Here is a 22,749-nt window from a genome sequence, read left to right as displayed (position 1 = left end):
GTAGTGTTGGGCGATAACGTAATTAAACAGTACATCGATATTTTTACTTTCGATATTCAATAATCGATATATCCATTTCGATATTTCCGATCAGTTTATTTTGTTCGGATTTACTCTTGACTTTCCAAAAGTCCAATAAAAAATTGTAACTAAAGCTTGCTTTGCACAATTTTTGTAAAACTTTGAGTAATATAAAACCAAACAATAAAAACAAACTTCGATTGCATAAATTAATATAATAGAAATCCAGATTTGACATTACTTGGGCTCGGAATAAAGAAAAATAACCTACTGGCTCTACTTTTGAATATTCAAAATCAGTAACATGTCAATATTTTTCCCTGAGAATTGATTCTACCTTTCAGTGATTAAATAAATAAGGCTTTTTTTTTAAATGAAAGTAAGGATCAGCATTAAAACTTAAAACGAACACAAATTATTGCATATATGAGAGGTATATTACTCATATATGTTTTTTTAGCATAAAAAAAGCTTCTTGTTCTAATTAAGCGACCCTTTTGTTTCAGAGGTTGTTCTTAAAGAATCTGGACAAAAAGTCAAATTTTAGCGCATAGAGCGAGGCATCCTCCCGATGGAAAGTTTACCTCGCAGAAAATTCTCCATACTCCCAATGGGAAAGTATCTCTCTCGCAGAAAATTTCCCCGGAACATCTCTAGATGTAAAATTAAATCAACAAAGAGAAAATAACATAAATTTCGTAGAGGAGTTCCGGTAAATTTTCCCCTTGTAAGTTCACCCTCAGAAACTTCCCTGTTCATAGAAAATTCTCACCCTGGCAAGTCCCTCCTCCGCAAAAAATGCATGTTTTCTTCCCAGGCAAGATACATAATGTACAGCCCTTCCCCCAGGTACTGTGGAGGGACGTTAAAATTTATCCAGAATATCTTTAGATGAAGAATTGAGTAGGCTAAAAGGAAGTAGGAAAATTTTGTTAATTTCTGGCAAATTCTCCCATGTAAAATTCTCCTTTGTAAGTTCATCCCCGAAAACTTCCCTGCACATGGCAAATATAACTCGTAGAAAATCCCCCCCCCCCAAAAAAAATTATTCCTTTCCCAAAAATGGCTGTTTACTTACAAATAAAAAAAAATAATATACGTAGACAACAGGCAAAATTCATAACTTACAGCCCTTCCCGCAGGTTGTGGGGGGGGGGGGGTCATGTCATTTCTAGACGCACAGTTATTTGATCTTTCAGATATGCTGAACAAATTGGATATCTCAAAATTTTGATCGGATGACTTCGGGGAAAAAGGGCGAGGGAGGGGTTTAGTTGCCCTCCAGTATTTTTGGTCACGTTAAAGGGACACTAGAACTTTAAATTTTCGTTTGAACGAGCCCTCTACATATATTCTTGGACCATTGGTGTGGCACGATCACTCTGGTGAAAAAAATATCAATAAATACGTATCCGTGATCATTCATCTGACAAAAAATACAAAATTCCACGTTTTTGCATATGGGAGGTTGGAACCCTTGCAGTTGGGTTCCATAATACGCTGAATCTGAAGGTCTGCCTTTCATTAAAATTCCTTGACTCTTTGGGGTTGCTTCTCCCCGTTCTCGAAAATCAGGCAAGTTTTCTCAGGTTCGTAGCTTTTGATGGGTACACTAAACTTAATGAAATTTACGTATTTGGAATCACCATATAAAGGTAATTCTTTTGATGTACATATTGTTATCAAAATCCCATTTTTTAGAGTTTTGACAACTATTGAGCCGAGTCACTCACCCGCCTTGGAACTGATTACCTCGTACTCATATTCCTGAGACTCGTATTACGAAACTTCCACGACTTGAATGGATCAGTTTTTCTTGGAACTAAACACTCTCTATTGAAAATCTCTAGAGCCTTTACAGATTCGGCTGCTGGCGAAGCATGCATTGCATTGACTACTGAAACTTCGCCATATACTCCTCACAAACTAGCTTGATTCTGTCACGGCTGAATCACAGGGACATTTACGGCACTTGCATCTATTGATACAGATTCAGCAGCCAGAAAGGCCAAATACATATCTCTCTCTATTGTACTCTGGAGAAAATCATCAGTGGAAATATAAATTTTCACAAAACACAGATCAAGATATGTGGCCATCATGACGGGTAAGATCTAAGCAAGGGATATAGGCCTAGAAGGCATTTTATACAACCAATTCCTTTGGAGGTCCTCAGCAGTATTTGAAAATCCACCTTCACTAAACGTATTTTGAATTTGAGAACAGCTATGCCAACTTATGGATACACTTATCTATGCTGTGTATCAGCATGTATAAGGTAATGGATTAAATAAATAGTTGTTCTTCTTCTCGGCCATTTCTGAGACAATTTTCTATGTTGGATTTTTTATGCAGGACACTCACCGGTAAATACCAGAAAAAATTGAAAATAGTCAATAATTTTCAAATATCGTTATCGATATTTACGTTTCGATATTCGATATCGATATCTGCTCCGATATATCGATATATCAAAATCGATATTGAATATCGCCAAACACTGCAAGTAAGGAGCGACGTGGCTAAGTAGTAACCGAAACTACAAACAGAATGTTGATATCAATGGATACATTAAAAAAATAGGATTATCATGCTGATTCCAAATATACAAGACTCATTAAGTTTAGTGCTACCCATCAAAAGCTACGAGCACGAGAAAACCCGCCTAACTGTCGAAAAAGGGGGAAACACCCCCTAAAAGTCAAGGAATCTTAATGAAAATCACACCATAAGATTCAGCGTATCCGAAAACTTCACCGCAGAAGTTTCAAGCTCCAGTCTGCAAAATGTGGATTTTTCTTCCAGAAGAAACATCACGGATGCGTGTGTATGTTTTCCCCATGGGTGATCGTAACAAACCAATAGTCCTAGAATATCGAAAAAGGGCTCATTGGAATGGAAATTAAAGGTTCTAATGCTCTTCTTAAGTGACCAAAAAGATTGGAGGGCAACTAGCCTCTCTCCCATACCCCTTTTATCGTTAAAGTCCGATCAAAAATTTTCAGAAAGCCATTTGTTCAGCATAGTTGAAAAGTCAATACCATTGGGGGGTAACATGACCCTCCAAAGCCACCCAGGAAAGTTCTAAGTCATGAAATTTTCCCATTGTTTACGTATAGTATTTGTTATTGGGAAGCATAACATATTTTTTTTTTTTTTGGGGGGGGGGGAGAATTTTCTACTTGGAGGATTTTCCGTGGGATGGAAATTTCTGGGGGGTGAACTTTCCAGAGGAAATTTTACACAGGGGGAATTTGCCAGGATTCCTATACAAAATTCTTTTCCTTTGTCTTACTTTCTCTTTGCCGACTCAATTTTACCTATGGAGATGTTAATGGGAATTGTCCGGGGGGGGGGGGAGGAATTTCTACCGAGTTGGAATTGTCTAGAGTATCTTTCCATAAGGGGGAGAGAGGATTTTCCGCAGGAAAATTTCTCCATGGGGGAGTTTTCCATGGGATAAATTCTCCAGAGGGAATTTTCTGCGGGAGCAACTTATTATAAGAGGGGGAGGGGGTGTTTTCAGGAAAACTATTTCATGGAGGAGGGTATTTCCGGCTGTTTGTTTTAAAAACAAACACAAATTAAAGTTTTTTTTTAATGAAAGTGCGCTAAGAAATTTTTTCACCCGGAATCGTCCGCAAGAAATATTCCTGGAAGGGGGGGAATTTTACATGGGAAGAACTTTCCATGGAGGGAAGGAATTTTCTTTGGAGGGGTAGCCAGATTTTCCGGCATTATTTAAAACGATCAGAAATTAAAAAAAAACAAAAAAAAACAAGTTATTTAAATTGAAAGTAAGGAGCAACATCAAAACTTAAACGAACAGGAATTATGACGTATATGAGCAGAGCTACCTCCTTCTCAATGCCTCGCTCTTAAAGCTAAAGTTTTTTTGTTAGAAGTTCTAAAAAGGCTAATTATTCTAATTAAACAGCCCTTGTGTTTCATGGGTCGTTTTTATATAATTGGGACCAAAAGTCCAACTTTAGCGTACAGAGCAAGGTATTGAGGAGGGGGCAACTTCCCACAAATAGGTAATAACTTCTGTCCGTTTGAAGTTTTGATGTTGCTCCTTACTTTCAGTTGAATTTTTTTTTATTTAATAAGAACAACAGCCAGGTTTAACTTTAAAATATTTCTGAACAAAGATAAAATATTGGAAGTTCATAAATCTGATTTTACATTTTTTATTACAAGAAGCGAAGGAATAATAACCTCAAAAAGATATTTTTTCTGAAAATACAAATTTGACTACTTTACCTCTGGGGACTACTGGTGACATACTCTAATGGTTGATCGGCTAGTTACGATAATAACTCCGTCATCTTGCAAATCTTTCAGGGCATCTTCAAACATTTCACGAGTGATCATCTAAAATTAAAGACGTAACTTTTACCTCACAATTTGATTTCCGTTTACAATACTGTTTATGGAATAGTCTAAGCACCATATCCAATTTATATATATATATATATATATATATATATATATATATATATATATATATATATATATATATATATATATATATATATATATATATATATATATATATATATATATATAGTCAAGACTCAGTCCTTCACTATATAAACAAGTTACACTTTTTCCACAATTATTGTTTCCATGCATTACACATTATTATCCAGAGGGACATATACCGGATGGGTACTTCTCCAGCGTCACGACAAAATATCACCCTAGGATACGTTACACATATCAAACATGTTTGAGTATATTTGTAGAGCCCACGGGGTACATAGATAAATCTATATAGAAGCGGAAATCCCGTACGCTCAGGAATTGGCAAACAGTTGAAGAAAATGGAGCAAAAAAAAAAAAGAAAAAAAAAGAAGTAATGTCCCTAAGGAAAAGCAAGTCTTCCGTACAAGTAGAGCCTTGTCACAAGTAGTGTATTGGGTCTATACAACGACATTTCCGGTACACTCAGGCTCTTGATGATGATCTAGCATCTCTCCTAAAAGGCATTTGTTTTGAAGACCCTATTTGAACTGGTGCAGCCCATGATGGATCAAATTCAGGTATTGTCACAAAATCATAAAATGCGACTTGCTCGTGAAAAAAGTGATGCAGTAGTATTCGTAAGTAAGAACAAATTGAAAGACCTTGCTAAAAAAATGTATTGTCACCTCATATCGCTGAAAAACCAGGCATGAATATCTGGGGATTCGCGTTACATAGCGAAAGCGCGGAAAGCCACCACTCCTCTAATCCAATGTCAAAGAACCATAGGCAGCGCGCTAGCGCTGCCTAAGTAAAGAACGATGTGGGCACAATGTATTTTTTTTTTCTTCTTCTTCTTTCTCCATACCTGGGCACTTCGTATCGAAGGAGTTGTCGTAGAAACTTCGAAAAGGGCTGATTCGATTGGAAATTGGAGTAGCTAGTACCCTTTTAAACAATAGAAAGTGTTTAGAGGGTAACTAGCCCCCCCCCCCCACGCCCATCATTCCCCAAACACATCCAATCAAAATTTTGAGATAGCCATTTTGGTCAGCATAGACTTATTTGCATCGGATGTCGCCCATGGCTCAAAATTGTTGCAAAATTCTTCTCTTTCTCGGCGGCCTAAAATATAAGAGCGAGTGGAGTACAAGTTTTAAATGCCCAGTAAATAGTTGGTTATACACGGTAATACATAAACGGTTGGTTAAACTGTTCACTTTAAAACTAGCATTTATTGCAAGAAGCCTCAGGAACTCCAGCGTCCTGATGTTCCCGTAGTTTCTCATGCGTCGTAGAATTCTGGCATTTAAATCCACTCACTTTTTCTTAATTGGTTCACTGGATTGTCCCGCATTCACTTGAATCACAACCGCCCTGTTAAGTGCTTGTTCGCGCTTGAGGATGCCCAAGAACTTCCAAAGGCTAGGGTGATGAGCCGAAACTGAAGACTGAAATCTTCTATGAAAACCCTCAACATTGTTGTTTGTCCTGGGGAGTTCATCTTTCGCTCTGTCGAACATATTCCAGACACGGGGGGGGGGGAAGTTGCAAGGTACTCTCCCATTTCCACGTATTCTACCGATGTAGTTATCTTCAAAGTAGGTGACGATCGGCCCAAACACATTGTCAGTAAGTTTTGCTACGACAGCTGTGAAATCCAGAATATACTTCCGAAACGGGCACGAATGCAAGAGCAGCTAGAATTTGGACGGAGACTGCAAATTCATATTCGTCCCTATACCTCGTCTGAAGGCCAAGGTTTTGTACATTCCTGTAGATACTCTGGCTTAAGTGAAAAAAAAAATAGCCCTTCACTTCAGTGGCTGGAAAACCTTTCCTGAAGGAATTCTGCACGCCCAACTCGAAATCAGACAATACAGACGAATACAGACATTCCCCAAACACATCCAATCAAAATTTTGAGATAGCCCTTTTGGTCAGCATAGACTTATTTGCATCGGATGTCGCCCATGGCTCAAAATTCTTGCAAAATTCTTCTCTTTCTCGGCGGCCTAAAATATAAGAGCGAGTGGAGTACAGTTTTTAATTGCCCAGTAAATAGTTGGTTATACAGTTGGTTAGTCAGCATAGTTGATTTCCAGATAGAAAATAAGCTTTTGAGGAGGACACTCCCCTACAACCCTCGGGGCAAGGGTTTTAAGTTATACACTGGGGGCATATAAGATTTTTATAGAAGGCGTTGTCGCAGAAACTTCAAAAAAGGGCTCATTCGATTGGAAATCCAAAGGGCTAGTGCTCTTTTTAACAGTCGAAAGTGATTGGAGGGCAACTAGCCCCCCACACCCATCATCCTCCCATACACATCCAATCAAAATTTTGAGATAGCCATTTTGTTCAGCGTAGTTGATTTCCAGATAGAAAATATGTTTTTAAGGAAGACAATCCCCCACAACCCTCAGGGCAAGGGTTATAAGTTATGCCCAGAGGGCAAATACAGTTTTTATAGAAGGCATTTTCGTTAAAACTTCAAAAACGGCTCATTCGATTAGAAATTCAAAGGGATAGTGGCCGTTTTAATAGTTGAAATTAATTTGAGGGCAACTAGCCCTCCCCACACCTATTATTACCACAAACACATCCAAACAAAATTTTGAGATAGCCATTTTGTTTAGCGTAGTTGATTTCCAGATAAAAATATCTTTTTGGGGAGGACACTCCCCCACAACCCTCGGGGCAAGGATTTTAAGTTATACCCTGGGGGCATATTAGGTTTTTATAGAAGGAGTTGTCGTAGAAACATCAAAAAAGACCCATTCGATTGGATATCCAAAGGGCTAGTGCCCCTTCTAATAGTCGAAAGTTTTTGGTGGCCAACTAGGCCCCCCCACGCCCAACATTCCCCCAAACGCATCCAATCAAAATTTTGATATAGCCATTTTGTTCAGCGTAGTTGATTTCCAGATAGAAAATATGTTCTTGAGGAGGACAGTCCCCTACAACCGTCAGGGCAAGGGTTTTAAGTTATGCCCTGGGGGTATATAAAGTTTTTATAGAAGGCGTTGTCGTAGAAACTTCAAAACAGGCTCATTCGATTGGAAATTCAAAGGGCTAGTGCCTTTTTAATAGTCGAAAGTGATTGGAGTGCAATAAGCCCCCCTCTCACGCCCACCTTTTACCCAAACACATCCAATCAAAATTTTGAGATAGCCACATTATTCAACGTTGTTTTAAGTTCTGTAAATTAGGTCTTTGAGGATGAAAACCCCTTCACAGCCCTCAGGACAAGGGTTGTAAGTTATGTCCTGGGGACATATAAAGTTTTTATAGAACGCGTAGTCGTGGAAACTTCAAAAAGGGCTCATTCCATTAGAAATTGAAATGGCTAGTGCCCTTTTTAATAGTCCAAAGTAACTGGAAGGCAACTAACCCCTATTGCTTCCCAAGGACGGAACCTGATTAGCACTTTACGGAAAAAATATAAATGTTTTTACGTTCATAACTTTAACGAATCAAATAACTTTAACATTTTGATGACTAAACATCAGCATATGTTTATTACGGTAACAATGCATTCATTTGTATTTTTTCAGTAGTGATAATTTTGATCTGGCCTTGGGAAGGCACAGGGGTTTTGCGCCCTAGTTATGTTAATTTCTGATCAATTCGAGTTTGAGTCGGTTTTTTATTGTAATTTCTGTTCGTTTTGGGTTTCATTTATTTATCGATGCTGATTTGTGGTAGTTTCACGCATGGTAGATTATTTGATTTTATTTTTGCTCATTTTTGGTTTAATGGAGTTGTTTACTTTTCTTTGAAAACTTATTTTGTGGAAAGTTTTTTAATTAATGGCGGGAAAAAACTGGGTCTTAGTGCCAGACAAGATTACGTAAATATGTCAGACGGTACTCAACCAGTTCTGTCGTAAGGTGTGGTGTCCTATGTTACTTCGACTCAAGTTATAAGGCACATTACTCTTTTAACTTATTTACACTAAGTTCCTCCCACAGCTGAAGACGTATAAGACAGCAATAGATCATCTCTTAACAAAGAGGCTACTTGACTTTGAAATCTGTTCAATATTATTTGGAAGAAAACCTTGTCTCCAATCGTCTGAAGATTGATTCCTCTCCAGTTCTCGTATGATGATCTTTTTTCTTTCTTTAAAAGTTGACAATAACGGCTTTCTCCCAATCTGAAAGGAGTGTCTCAGCATTCCAAATCATTGCCAACGTATAGAGGTCTTAGGCTCTCAGATGTGCTTAAGTAGCTCTGGCGGTATGTAATCGTGGCGAGCTGCTTATCCCAATTTACCACCTTCAGTACATTGCCTTGCATGTATAGCGATCTGCTGTCCCCACCAATAGCAGCTTGTTCAGCTTCATCTACTGGGTTTTGGATATATATAATTTGTATCCTCTCTGGCAGACTTCTTACGTCTTTATTGACATTTTTGTATTAAACTTCTTTCACCTACAGAAATTTATAAAAAGGAATAAAGTAATAAAAATGTTGGCCAGCTGAACATTCCTGATCAATAGACTCAGAGAAAGCAAATACGAAATGGGAAAGCGAAAAACCATCGGGACAGCTGCAACTCATTACCCCTTAGAAATGAGTAGAAATTGAGCAGTAGAAATGAAGTAGATCAGGGAATAGCGCTGCTCCCCCAAAATATTGGAATTATTTATTAAACAGATGAATCACCGATTTACTGAAAATCAGGGATATACAAGAAATCCCAGACTTTGTTCACTTTTGCACACATTCAAACCTCTGCATTCCATGGAGCCATACAAATCCTTGAAACAAATACTTCAAATAAACACCTGCAAATTACAATTTTTCAAGTTTTTTTTTTTTAGGAATAGAAGTGGAATACGTCTTGAAACTTTGTGTCACATTTCTTGTTTGAAGCTAAAAGTCATGGACTTTGAAAGCTCTCACAGATAAACATTATGATGTCCTGGCATCACCCTTTTTGAAACATTTCTATTTTGAGGCTCTTCTTCTGATAGTCGAGTCAAACGTTTTTTGAATCATCGAGGCCAATGACAGCAAAACGCACACACCCAATACATAAATAGGTTTTCCTTTTGAAGTATAATCGGTATCGTCTTGAACAGACAAATAACTTCGAAGAATGGATAAATGGTCAAACCGTGTTCTATTAGACATGTTCCCTCTGAGTTGAGAATCCTCACTTTCTTATTTTCTTCGCCAGATAACTATATAAACGAATAAAATGAAAACCTATCAAGTCACCTTTCATAAATACTTCGTCGACCCCCCCCCCACCAAAAAGAAACCCCTTAGAATTTAAGAGTTTTGAATAAAACACATGTAGTTACCCACCAGTGCCACCGGGACTTGTTTGCTTTAATAGTTGTATAGATATATCATAGTTGTGACACTTTGCAAATTCAGCTAAATATAGCTGAATTTGGAGTAAATTTTCAACGATATAGTTTACATTATTTTAACTGACTAGCACTACATAGTCTTTTGAAGTTATAATACCTGCATCATGCGTGAGTCACAAAAGTTGATTTTGTTCAAAACTCTAGTGATCTTAACTCAAGCTGGCGTAGTAGGCACGGTGCATGAGAGCCTATCATGTTCTAGTGTGACGAAGAGGACAGAACTTGGGGAAATTTTTAATCCTTCTTGCCAACAAAATATCAAAACCTGGATTTTTACTAATATTTTGTTTGTGTTGCAATAAATGTTCATTTGATATATATATACATATTCGTAAGAGCCGTTCAAATTATGAAACAAATAAAGAAAACCAAGCCCGTTCGAATACTAAGTTCCTTGGCTTAACTGAAGTCCTGGCTTAGTATACCCACCTAAGAATTATGACATCAAAATGATCTGAGACTGATAATAAAGCTTGGTGAATAATATTCTAGGAATGACGCTAGACAGTCAAAGCTAGATAAGTAAAGCTTTAGGGCGAACTTTCTAAAACATGGATAAATTTCACAAAAGGTAAAAATATAACTTCGAGAAGGAATATGAACTTGCGCTATCGATTCGGCTAGAGACTCAGCAAGATAGTAGAGCTTTAGTGGAGGTCCTATCCTTGCATGGTTAGTACTATATACGAGAAGAGCATTGCTGCGGTTAATGTGGGAAGTGAGCTTAGTAATTGGTTTCGCCATGATTTGGGAGTTAAGCACAGTTACGTTCTATCCCCATTTGTATGGGTGGTTTTCATGGAATTTGTTCTCGGCAGACTTACAAAGTCACTAGCGACATTGAACCCTCTCATCTCCACACAGGAAACTCGAGAAGAGAAAGTCAGCATACATATACAAAAAAAAAAAAAAAAAAAAAAAAAAAAAAAAAAAAAAAAAAACCACCAGATGTAACCCTATTCATGACACTAAACACATTTTTAGCTATCCGAAAAATCACAAAACAGGAAAACTAACAAACAACCAGGGGAAAAAAGGGATTCAAATCGGAAGGTAAAAGTCTCCTAGACTTATTATGCTGATGGTTTGAGTGTCCTAGATGAAAATGTTGGAAAAATGAATGATTTTTTTTGAGGTTTTGAGAATTGACGGTAATAGGTTTGAAAATAAATGTCAAGAAAACTAATTTGCTTAGAATAGGAATAGATGAAAGTCAAGAGGTAATGTTGGGTAACGAGACGATCGATCAAGCTTTACTTACTTGGGTAATATTGTTAGTAAAGATGGTGGATGCAGTGAAGATATTAAAGCAAAATAACGAAGGCCCAGGGTGTTTATTTGGCATTTGAAAAAGGCTTGAAAGAATATGAAGATTAGTCTGCGAACAAAGATCAGTATATTGGAAGCTACAGTGACTTCAGTGGTGAAGCATGTTTCTGACATTGGGGCGCATCAGAAGACGGAGGAAGATTTGTTAGATGTTTTCCAGAAGAATAGTCTATAGAATGTTTTGAGTACCCGTTTCACTGAACTTATTTTAGACTCTAAGCTGTACGAAAAATATGGTTCAATGCCGTTTTCAAGGAATATATTGAGAGAAAAGTTGAGATTGATAGGACACGTTTTGCGGATGAAGGATGACAAATCGATAAACATCGTTCTTTTTGGCCCTCCATCTAAGGCCAAATAAAAACAATCCTCAAACGAGGTGAGATGAGGTCACAAGAAAGGATTTCAAGGAAATTGGAACTTTTTGAGAAGGTGTAAAGAGGGAAGCTCTGAAGAGATAGGAATGAAGGAGGCACATTGTGTTGGCCTCAACCGGGTCGGTGCTACAGGGAGTAAGTGCTAGTAGCAGCAGCTACCACAACAGTTTCAGAAGTCAAATCGACTAAAGATATTTTTCCTTAATCTGGATTTATTGTTGGATGCAAGTACCATAATCTGAAAATTCCCCGCATAATTTGAGCAAGGTTGTCAGGTGTTGCAAGGCATTATCATCGACGGTTTCATGCCTAAAAGTTGCACATGACATTTTGACGCTCCCGAGATAACCATAGGCAGCGCAATCGCGCTGCCTAAGTAAAGAACGATGTTGGCACAATGTATTATTTATTATTTTTTCTTTACACCAGGGCATTTCGTATCGAAGGAGTTGTCGTAGAAACTTGAAAAAGGGCTCATTCAATTGTTAATCGAAATGGATTGTGCCATTTTTAATAGTCAAAAGGGATTGGAAGGCAACTAAAACCCCTTTAACGCCCACCATTTCCCCAAACACATCCAATCAAAATTTTGAAATATCCATTTTCTTCAGCGTAGTTGATTTCCAGATAGAAATGATGTTTTTTGGGGACACTCCCCTACAGCCCTCAAGGCAAGGGTTATAATTTATGCCCTGAGGGCATATAAGGTTTACATAGAAAGCGTTGTCGTAGAAACTCCAAAAGGGGCTCTTTCGATTAGAAATTGAAAAGGCTAGTGCACTTTTTAATAGTCGAAATTGATTGAAAGGCAACTAGCACCCCTTCCACGACCACCATTTATCCAAACACATCCAATCAAAATTTTGAGATAGCCATTTTGTTCAACATAGTTGAAAGTTCAAGGTTTTTATTGAAAGCTTTGTCGTACAAACTTGAAAAAGGGTGCATTCGATGGGAAATTCAAAGGGCTAGTACGCTCTTTAATAGTCGACAGCGATTGGAGGGAAACTAACCCCCCTGTCACGCCCACCTTTTCCCCAAACACATACAATCAAAATTTTTAGATAGCCTTTTTGTTCAACGTAGTTGAAAGTTTTTGAAATTAGGTCTTTAATGATGAAGACCCCCCCCCCCCAACATCCCTCAGGGCAAGGGTTGTAAGTTATGCCTGGGGGCATGTAAGGTTTTTATAAAAAGCCTTGTTTAAGAAACTTCAAAAAGGGCTAATTCCATTGGAAATTGAAATAGCTAGTGGCCTTTTTAATAGTCAAAAATAATTGGAGAGCAACTAACCCCCTTCTCACGCCCACCATTTTCTCAAACACTTAAAATCAAAATTTTGAGACAACCATTTTCAACGTAGTTGAAAGTTCTGGAAGTTACGTCTTTGAGGATGACAATCCCCTCAGAGCCCTCAGGGCAAGGGTTGTAAGTTATGCCCTGGGGACATATGATTTTTTTATAGAAAGCGTTGTCGTAAAACTTCAAAAAGGGCGCATTCAATTGAAAATTGAAAGGGCTAGTGCCCTTTTTAATAGTTGAAAGTAATTAGAGGGCGACTAACCCCCCCTCTCACGCCCAACAAATCCCCAAACACATCCCATAAAAATTTTGAGATATTCATTTTGTTCAATGTAGTTGAAAGTTCAGGAAATTAAGTCTTTTAGGATGACAACCTCCCTCAGAGCCTTCAGAACAAGGGCCGTAAGTTGTATCCTGGGGACACATAAGGTTTTTCTAGAAAGTGTTGTCATAGAAACTTCAAAAGGGGCTAATTCAATTGGAAATTGAAAGGGAAAGTGCCCTTTTAAATAGTCGAAAGTGAATGGAGAGCAACTAACCCCCCTCTCACGCCCACCATTTCCACAAACACATGCAATTAAATTTTGATATTGCCATTTTGTTCAAAGTAGTTGAAAGTTCTGGAAATTATGATTTTGAGGATGACAAACCCCCCAAACCCCTCAGGGCAAGGGTTGTAAGTTGTGCCCTGGGGGAATATAAGGTATTTTATAGAAAGCGTTTTCGGAGAGACCATATTTGCTTGGAAATTGAAAGGGCTAGTGCCCTTTTTAATAGTCAAAAGTGATTGGAGGGCAACTAGGCCTCCTCTCAAGCTCTCCATTTCCCCAAACACATCCAATCAAAATTTTGAGATAGCCATTTTGTTCAACGTAAATGAAAGTTCTGGAATTAGGTCTTTGAGGATGAAACTCCCCCCATTGCCCTCGGGGCTAAGGTTGTAAGTTATGCCCTGGGGGCATATGAGTTTTTTCTATAGAAAATATTGTCGAAGAAACTTCAAAAAAGGCTCATTCCATTGGGAATTGAAAGGACTAGTGTCCTTTTTAATAGGCTAGTCGAAACTGATTGGAGGGTAATTAACCTTCCTTTCACGCCACCCATTTCCCCAAGCACATCCAATCAAAATTTTGAGTAGCCATTTTTTAATGTAGTTGAAAGTTCTGGATATTATGTCTTTGAGAACTATCGCCCCCCCACCCCTCAGAGCAAGGGGTGTTAGTTATGCCCTAGAGGTATATGAGGTTTTTTATAGGGCATTGTAATAGAAACTTCAAAAACAATGAAAGTCTAGTGCCCTTTTTAATAGTCAAAAGTGATTAGAGGAAAACTAACACCCCTCCCCGCCCACCATTTCCCCCCAAAAAACCAATAAAAATATTGAGATAGCCATTTTGTTCAATGTAGTTAAGAAGTCCAGAAATTATGTCTTTGAGGATGACAATCCCCCCACAGCCCTCAGCGCAGGTTTTATAGAAAGCGTTGCAGTAGAAACTTCAAAAACGGCTCATTCGATTGGAAATTGAAAGCGCTAGTGCCCTTTTTAATAGTTAAAAGTGATTGAGGGCAACTAAATCCCCTCTCAAGCCTACCATTTCCCCAAGCACATCCAATCAAAATTTTGATTTCAACAAAGCGTTCATCGTAGTTGAAAGTTCTGGAAATTAGGTCTTTGCCAGCGTTGTCGTAGAAACTTCAAAAAGGACTCATTCAATTGGGAATTGAGAGGGCTGGTACCCTTATTAATATTCAAAAGTGATCAGAGGGCGAATGCCCCCCCCCCATGGCCATTCTTTTCCCCAACACTTCCGGTCAACATTTTGATATAGCAATTTTGTTGAACGTAGTTGAAGGGTTCGGAAATTAGATTTTTGAGTATGACAGACCCCAACATTCCTCAAGGCTAAGGTTATAAGTTATGCCCTGGGGGCATATAATGTCACATAAAGTCTTGTCATAAAAACTTCAAAAAGGGCTCTTTCGATAGGAAATTGAGGGCTGTTGCCCTTTTCAATAGTCGAAAGTAATCAGAGGGATAATAGCCCCCCCAACACCCATCATTTCCCCAAAAAATGTCTTTTAAAGGTTTCTTTCTTTTAAATGAAAAAATCTTTTAAATGATTTTGCTTATAACTTTAAGAAAACAAAACTTAATTAAGATTTAAAGAATAAATATCAGCATATGTATATTAAACTGACAATGTACATTTTTTTCAGTAAAGTACAAATTATATTCAGGATTTTAGAAAGCATATGGTTTAAAATCCTACTCAGATTTATTTCTGCTTGTTTTGAGTTTGATTTATTTTAATTTCTGTTTGTTTTGGGTTTCATTTATTTATTGATACTCATTTGTGATAGTTGTATGTTTGGTAGAGTATTTGTTTTTTTGTTAATTTTTTGTTTAATGGAATTCTTTACTTTTTTTGAAAAACTTATTTTGCGCAAAAAGTTTCTTTGATTAATTACCAAAAATAGTTTGACGAGTAGGGCAAAGTATATTAAATCACACTCTGAGGCTCCTAAACAACAATCTCCTGCTAATGCTCTAATATGTCACACAATACTGGGAAGATCCCCCAAAAATGAATCTGAATCTTGATAATCACTATATAATTACTTATATCAACCCTAAACAAGGTTTTTTTTTAATTTCCCAATAGAATGCACATTCCTTCATAACTTATTACGTTTTATGAAACCAAGACAGGAAAGGATATAATAAATGAAAAATAAAATGAAATAGGTGAGAAAACCAGGATTTTCTCAGCCAGTGGCAAATTATGAAGACGAAGAACAAGCAAATATTTCGACAAGGACCTCCGTGAAGTCGTCCTCAGCCTCAGGTAGACTTCACCTTTCTGAAACTTCGATTTTCACTGGATATACGGGCAGGATGTCTTAAATTAGACTGGGGGAAAATATGAATTGAGTCTTTTGAAATTATGTTGCTATAAATTGAGCTTAAGGAAATATTTCCTGAGTCCCTAACTATAGCCAAATTCCAGTTTATATATATATATATATATATATATATATATATATATATATATATATATATATATATATATATATATATATATATATATATATATATATCAGTTGTATCTTTAAAAGATTGCGGCCATTTACAGTAGATATTAAAGTTACCTCCTCAAAAAGAACCAAATGTTCGGGATTTTGAAAGATATGGGGGGCCAAAGCAGAATCAAAGCTATTGAACTGTTCGTTCTAAGTTTTAAGTATGTTCGAACGACTTGGCGGGGATCATTGTCGAAGTATTTGCGTGTTCTTCGTCTTCATAATTTGCCACTGGCTGAGAAAATCCTCGTTTTCTCACGAGTGATTATGTAGTGATTATCAAGATTCAGATTCATTTTTCGGGGATCCTCCCAGTATTGTGTGACATATTAACGCATTAGCAGGACATTATTGTATAGGAGCATCAGAGTGCGATTCCATATACATCGCCCTATTAGCAACTCGTCACCGTCCTTATTTTTAAAAGTCACTAAACTGAGCCAAAGTCGGTCCCCTGGTACTAAAGAATTGACCAGTACCAACAATAATTACTATTCTGGCTATCAGAATAAAATAAAATATAAATTTTGTTTTCTAGAAGGGAATTTGATGAACTGAATGCACAATCTTCTTCTAGAATGAAATTTTGCCAAGATCACTGTCAAACTACCCTTGCAAATATTTATCCCCCCATTTGGTATTAATACGAGCAAATTATTCTCCTTAAACAAATATTACGCCTCTACTATTGACCTACAGGAGCACACCTCGTTAATCACATTTTAGGTGGATTTCAATAACAGTGTTGCTAGTCCGGTACAAAGAAAGTATTCATTACCTAGGAAACGTTGATAAACCTCTCATGACATTTTTCAACCGAACATGAAGACAAAAGAAAGGTTTCATTTTCACGAAGTATACTTAATCAAAGCCATATTTCCGGAGAGAATTAGACAACAAAAAGATCAAGATCCAAAACCTCAATTATAACGTACACCAAAGATTTATTGAAAAAAGCAGGTTTCATGACGACCAAAGAAAAACCGAGAAGGAAAACAAACGATAAAGTTACTAAGGCGTTCACATGACGTTTCACCACGTGTCTGCCTTCAGAAGTAACTCCTGATATTACTTAATTGTATAAAGGACACATGCTAAGCGTCAATTCAAATACGCAATTCCAATTTTGCTTTATGTTGATGGCTATGATGATTCATCAATGGGTTTACCCTACCTTTTCAAGTCATAGAGTGTCTCGGGGAAGCTTTTAAGCATCATGTTTATTTAAACTTGAATTATTTTTTATACATCCGTAATTTTTATTATAGGCAGCGCAATCACGCTGCCTAAGTAAAAAGCGATGTTGGTACAATGTATTATTTATTATTTTTTTTTCCTTTAGACCAGGGCACTTCGTATCTAAGGAGTTGCCAGAGAAACTTGGAAAGAAGGCAACTAACACCCCTTCCACGATCACCATTTCCCCAAACACATCCAATAAAAATTTTGAGATAGCCATTTTGTTCAGCGTAGTTGATTTCAAGATAGAAATTATGTTTTTGAGGAGGACACTCCCCCACAGCCCTCAGAGCAAGGGTTGTAAAGTTATGCCCAGGGGGCATATAAGGTTTTTATAGAAAGCGTTGTCGTAGAAACTTCAAAAAGGGCTCATTAAATTGGAAATTCAAAGGGCTAGTGCTCTTTTTAATAGTCTAAAATGACTAGGGGGTAACTAACCCCACTCTAAACCCCGCCATTTCCCCAAATATAGTCATTCAGAGTTTACATTGAGCCATTTTTTCAACGTAGTTGAAAGTTCTGGAAATTATGTCCTTGAGGATGACAACTCCCTCCCCACAGTCCTCAGGGCAAGGGTTGTAAGTTATGCCCTGGGGCGTATAAGGTTTTTATAGAAAGCGTTATCGTAGAAACTCCAAAAAGGGCTCATTTGATTCGAAATTGAAATGGCTAGTGCCCTTTTTAAAAGTCGAAAGTGATTGGAAGGCAACTAACACCCTTCCTCGCCCACCATTTATCCAAACACATCCAATCAAAATTTTGAGATAGCCATTTTGTTCAAAGTAGTTGAAAGGTCCAGATATTATATCTTTGAGGATGACACTCCCCCCACACCCTTCAGGGCAAGGGTTGTAAATTATGCCCTGGTGGCAAATGAGCTTTTTATTGAAAGCTTTGTCGTAGAAACTTGAAAAAGGGCTCATTCGATTGGAAATTCAAACGGCTAGTGCCATTTATAATAGTTGAAAGCAATTAGAGGGCAACTAACCCCCCTCTCACGCCGATCTTTTCCCCAAACGCATCCAATCCAAATTTTTAGATAGGCATATTGTTCAACGTAGTTGAAAGTTTTTGAAATTAGATCTTTGAGGATGATAACCCCCTCAGGGCAAGGGTTGTAAGTTATGCCCTGGGGGCGTATAAGTTTTTTTTTTATAGATAGCGATGTTGTAGAAACTTCAAAAAGAGCTCATTCAATTGGATATTAGAAGGGTGTGTGCCCTTTTCAATAGTAAAAAGTGATTGGAGGATAGCTAACACCCCTCTCACACCTACCATTTCCCCAAACACATCCAATCAAAATTTCGAGATTTTACTCGACGTAGTTAAAAAGTCAGGAAATTATGCTTTTGAGGATGACACTCCCCCCATAGCTCTCAAAACAAGGGTTGTTAAGTATCCCTGGCGGCATATAAGGTTTTTTTTTATAAAAAGCCTTGTCGTAGAAACTTCAAAAAGGAATCATTCAATTAGAAATTGAAACGCTTAGTGCCCTTTTTAATAGTCGAAAGTGATTAGAGGACAGGTAACCCCCCTCTTACGCCCACCACTTCCCCAAACACATCCAATCAATATTTTGAGATAGCCATTTTGTTCAACGTAGTTGAATGGTCCGGAAATTATGTCTTTGAGGATGACAACCCCCTCACAGCACTCAGGTTAAAGATTGTAAGTTATGCCCTGGGGAATATAAGGTTTTGATAGAAAGCTTTAGGGTAAAAACTTCATAAAGGACTCATTCGAATGGAAATTGAAAGGGCCAGTGCCCTTTTTAATGGTCAAAAGTGATTTGACGGCAACTAACCCCCCTCTTACGCCCGCTATTTCCCCAAACACACCCAATCAAAATTTTGAGATAGCAATTTTTTTCAACGTAGTTGAAGGTTCTGGAAATTATGTCCTTGAGGATGAAACCCCCCTCCCCCCGCCGTCAGGGCAAGGGTTGTAAGTTATTCCCTGGGGGCATATAACGTTTTTTATTGAAAGCGTTGTCGTAGAAACTTCAGAAAGGCTCATTTGATTGGAAATTGAAAGGGCTAGTGCCTTCTTTAATAGCTGAAAGTGATTGGAGAGCAACTAACGCCCCTCTCACACCCCTCATTTCCTAAGACACATCCAATCAAAATTTTGAGGTAGCCATTTTGTTTAACGTAGTTGAAAGTTCTGGAAATTAGGTCTTGAGGATGACAACCCCCTCACAACCCTCAGGGCAAGGGTTGTAATTTATGCCCTGTGGGCATATAAGGTGTTTATAGAAAGCGTTGTCGTAGAAACGTAAAAAGGGTTCATTTTATTGGACATTGAAAGGGCTAGGGCCCTGTGTAATTGTCAAAAGTAATTGGAAGTCTTGATATTTTTATTGTAAAGATTGATGTGGATACAATGTATTTTTATTTTTTTGTTTAGACTAGGGCAGTTTGTATCGAAGGAATTGTTGTAGGAACTTCAAAAAGGGCTCATTTGACTGAAAATAGAAAGGGCTAAAGCCCTTTTTAATAGTTGAAAGTGATTGGAGGGCAACTAATCCCCCTACCCCACCCACCCTCCCGTTTGACCATTATTTTTAAGAACTAAACGTTGCCTTAAGATTAAATCAAAATGTACTGTGTTAATGCTAATACCCAATAAGGGTATTAATCTCAGCAGTACCCCAAAAACGACTGAGGGTATTATGTTCAAAACTTTCGGGGCTACTTCTGCTCTTAAAATTTAACCAAACCAAAAGAGAGTAAGTGTATCCAAGCTATCAAGTTTTCTATTTCAGGTCAACTAGAGGAGGTATGAAACTAAATTAAACACTACTATTTGTGTCCAATTTTTAAAAGGGCGTTGTTAAAAATTGCTGAAAATTTTTCTCCAGCATACAAATAGCAGGCCATACTATAAAGTCTTGAAAAACGGAAAGATTTCAAGTATAATTTTATTTTTCCTTGAAAGGACTATGTCAATATCAAACGAACAGAAATTAATTGAAAAAATTTTCCACAAAATAAGATTTTCAAAGAAAAATAAAGAACTCCATTAAACCAAAAATGAGCAAAAATACAATCAAACAATCTACCAAGCGTGAAACTATTACAAATCAGCACTGATAAATAAATGAAACCAAAAACGAGCAGAAATTAACATGAGTAGGGCTCAAAACCCCTATGCCTTCCTAAGGCCAGAACATAGTTTGCACTTTACTGAAAAAAATAAAATGAATATACATTGTCAGTTTAATATGATATTTGATTTATTAAAGTTACTGAAGTAAAAACATTTATATTTTTTCAGTAAAGTGCAAACTATGTTCTCGCCTTGGTAAGGCATAGGAGTTTTTAGCCCTAGCCATGTTAATTTCTGCTCATTTTGTGTTTCATTTATTTATTGATGCTGATTTGTGGTAGTTTTACACTTGGTAGATTATAAATATATATATATATATTATATAAATATATATATACATATATATATATATATATATATATATATATATATATATATATATATATATATATATATATATATATATATATATATATATATATATATATATATATATATATATATATATATATATATATATATATATATATATATATATATATATATATATATATATATATATAATTATGAATGCATTTTAGTTAGCAGTTAAAACACAGGACAAACAAGGGCAGTTTCTAAAAAGCTAATTTCTGCTTCATATATATATATATATATATATATATATATATATATATATATATATATATATATATATATATATATATATATATATATATAAAATTATGAATGCATTTTAGTTAGCAGTTAAAACACAGGACAAAATTTCTAAAAAGCTAATTTCTGCTTCAGATTTGCCTTTTAACATAGATATTTACTGACTCACACCACAAAAAAAAGAAAAAAGAAGAAGAAGAAAGGCATTAAATAATAATTATCTAGAGTGCATTATGAATAAGAAAAAACTTTGAGAATAAGACAAATACGAATTCTTTTACAGAAAGTTCTGTTAAAGATTTATTGTCTTTGATTTATTCAATTTTTTTGGGGAGGGGGCGGGGTATTTTCCTCTGTTCTTATATCCATTAACCATTTCCTAATTCAAAAAAGCTGTATTCTTGGAACTAAGTATTAAATCAGAAACTAAGGGGAAACAATCTTTTGATCTTACACTGAAAAAAAAAAAAAAAAAAAATCATTTAAAGATATACAATGAATTGAAAGTCTCTTGCCTTTTCTCTCATAATCCTAATTAACAAATTTTACTCTAAGGGGTTAAAATTTTGCAAAGGAATTGAAAACAGCAGTCATTTCAGCTCATCTGTGCAAACCACATATTATTGGGCAAACCACATATTATTGGGCTAACTGATCTCCCTTTTGGTAGTTATTAAGAAAACGTTAAGAACAAAGATAAAAAAGTTTTAAAAGATTTAGAAAAAGATTATTCTCTAATAATAACGAAAGCGGATAAGAGCAATACAGTAGTAATCCTAGAAAAAGATGATTATGATAGTAAAATAGAAACAATTCTAAATGATACTTCAACATATAAAAAACTTAACTCAGAATCAACTGAATTGTATCTTAAAAGATTAAGAAAAGATTTAGAAGACCTTAAAACAAATGGAAGTATCACACCCCAGATGTATTACAAGTTCTTTCCGAGGGGATGAGTTAGCCCAAGAATGCCAAAAATACATAAAACAGGTATCCCTTTAAGACCTATAGTTTCAACAACCAATTCACCAACGGTAAAAATCGAGAAATGGGTAGCAATGACACTTAAACCTTTATAGTATCTCCAAGATTCGTATATAAAAAACTCGGAATTCTTAAAAGATAAACTTATAAGTGTAGAAATATCAGAAGAATCTAGATTGTTTAGTTTTGATATAAAATCAATGTATACGTATATTCGTTTTGATAAATCGTTAAGTATTTTATCCAAAAAACTTGAGGGACATAAAAATGAGATAGAAGAATTATCTTCGGGAATCGAGCTGGAAATTATATTAAATTTAGTTAAAATAACTAGCAGGTATACTAATTGCTTCACGTTTAGAGATAATTTTTACCATCAAATTAGGGGATTGGCAATGGGAGGGCCTTTAAGTCCGTTGTTAGCAAATATTTATGAAGAGTATGTAGAAAATTTATCTATAGAAACATATTTTTTAAAACATAAATTTTGGGGCAGATATATGGATAATATTGCAGTTATTTAGGATTATGGAGAATTACATATTGAGGGTTTTTTGGAACTGTTATAGTATCTGAGGGGAGAATTAAGTTTAACAATTGAAAAGGAAAGCTAGAGTGATTTACCGTTTCTAGATATTTTGATCCATAGAAATAATAACGAACTAGCGTTTTCAATTTACCGTAAACCGACTAATAACAACCGTTACTGGTCTTTCGCATCAAATCATCCGATCCAGGTAAAAAGGGATGTGGTTATTTCTTTAGTTGATAGGGTATTAAAATTAGCATCACCAGAATACATAAGCAATGAACTAATTTTTATTAAGAATATTCTAGCAGGTAATGGCTCTCATGAA

The 22,749-nt window shown here is 36.3% G+C and overlaps 1 protein-coding gene across 1 annotated transcript in view; it reads right to left on the bottom strand.

Annotated features, from left to right (window-relative positions):
• Window positions 1-22,749, bottom strand: part of LOC148946263 (DNA replication licensing factor MCM4-like) — a 194,471-nt gene that overhangs the window by 3,687 nt on the left and 168,035 nt on the right. The window contains exon 9 of the mRNA XM_089097647.1: window positions 4,285-4,395. Within this exon, the coding sequence (XP_088953773.1) occupies window positions 4,294-4,395 (102 nt within the window). The 3' untranslated portion in view covers window positions 4,285-4,293. The remainder of the gene's footprint in view (window positions 1-4,284; window positions 4,396-22,749) is intronic.

The sequence above is a fragment of the Artemia sp. Qi Xiang Cuo genome, chromosome 12 (genome assembly GCF_049724085.1).
Source record: "Artemia sp. Qi Xiang Cuo chromosome 12, ASM4972408v1, whole genome shotgun sequence".
NCBI classification, from domain to species: domain Eukaryota; kingdom Metazoa; phylum Arthropoda; class Branchiopoda; order Anostraca; family Artemiidae; genus Artemia; species Artemia sp. Qi Xiang Cuo.
The sequence above is the reverse complement of the archived record's forward strand: the minus strand, read 5'-3'. Positions and strand labels throughout refer to the sequence as shown.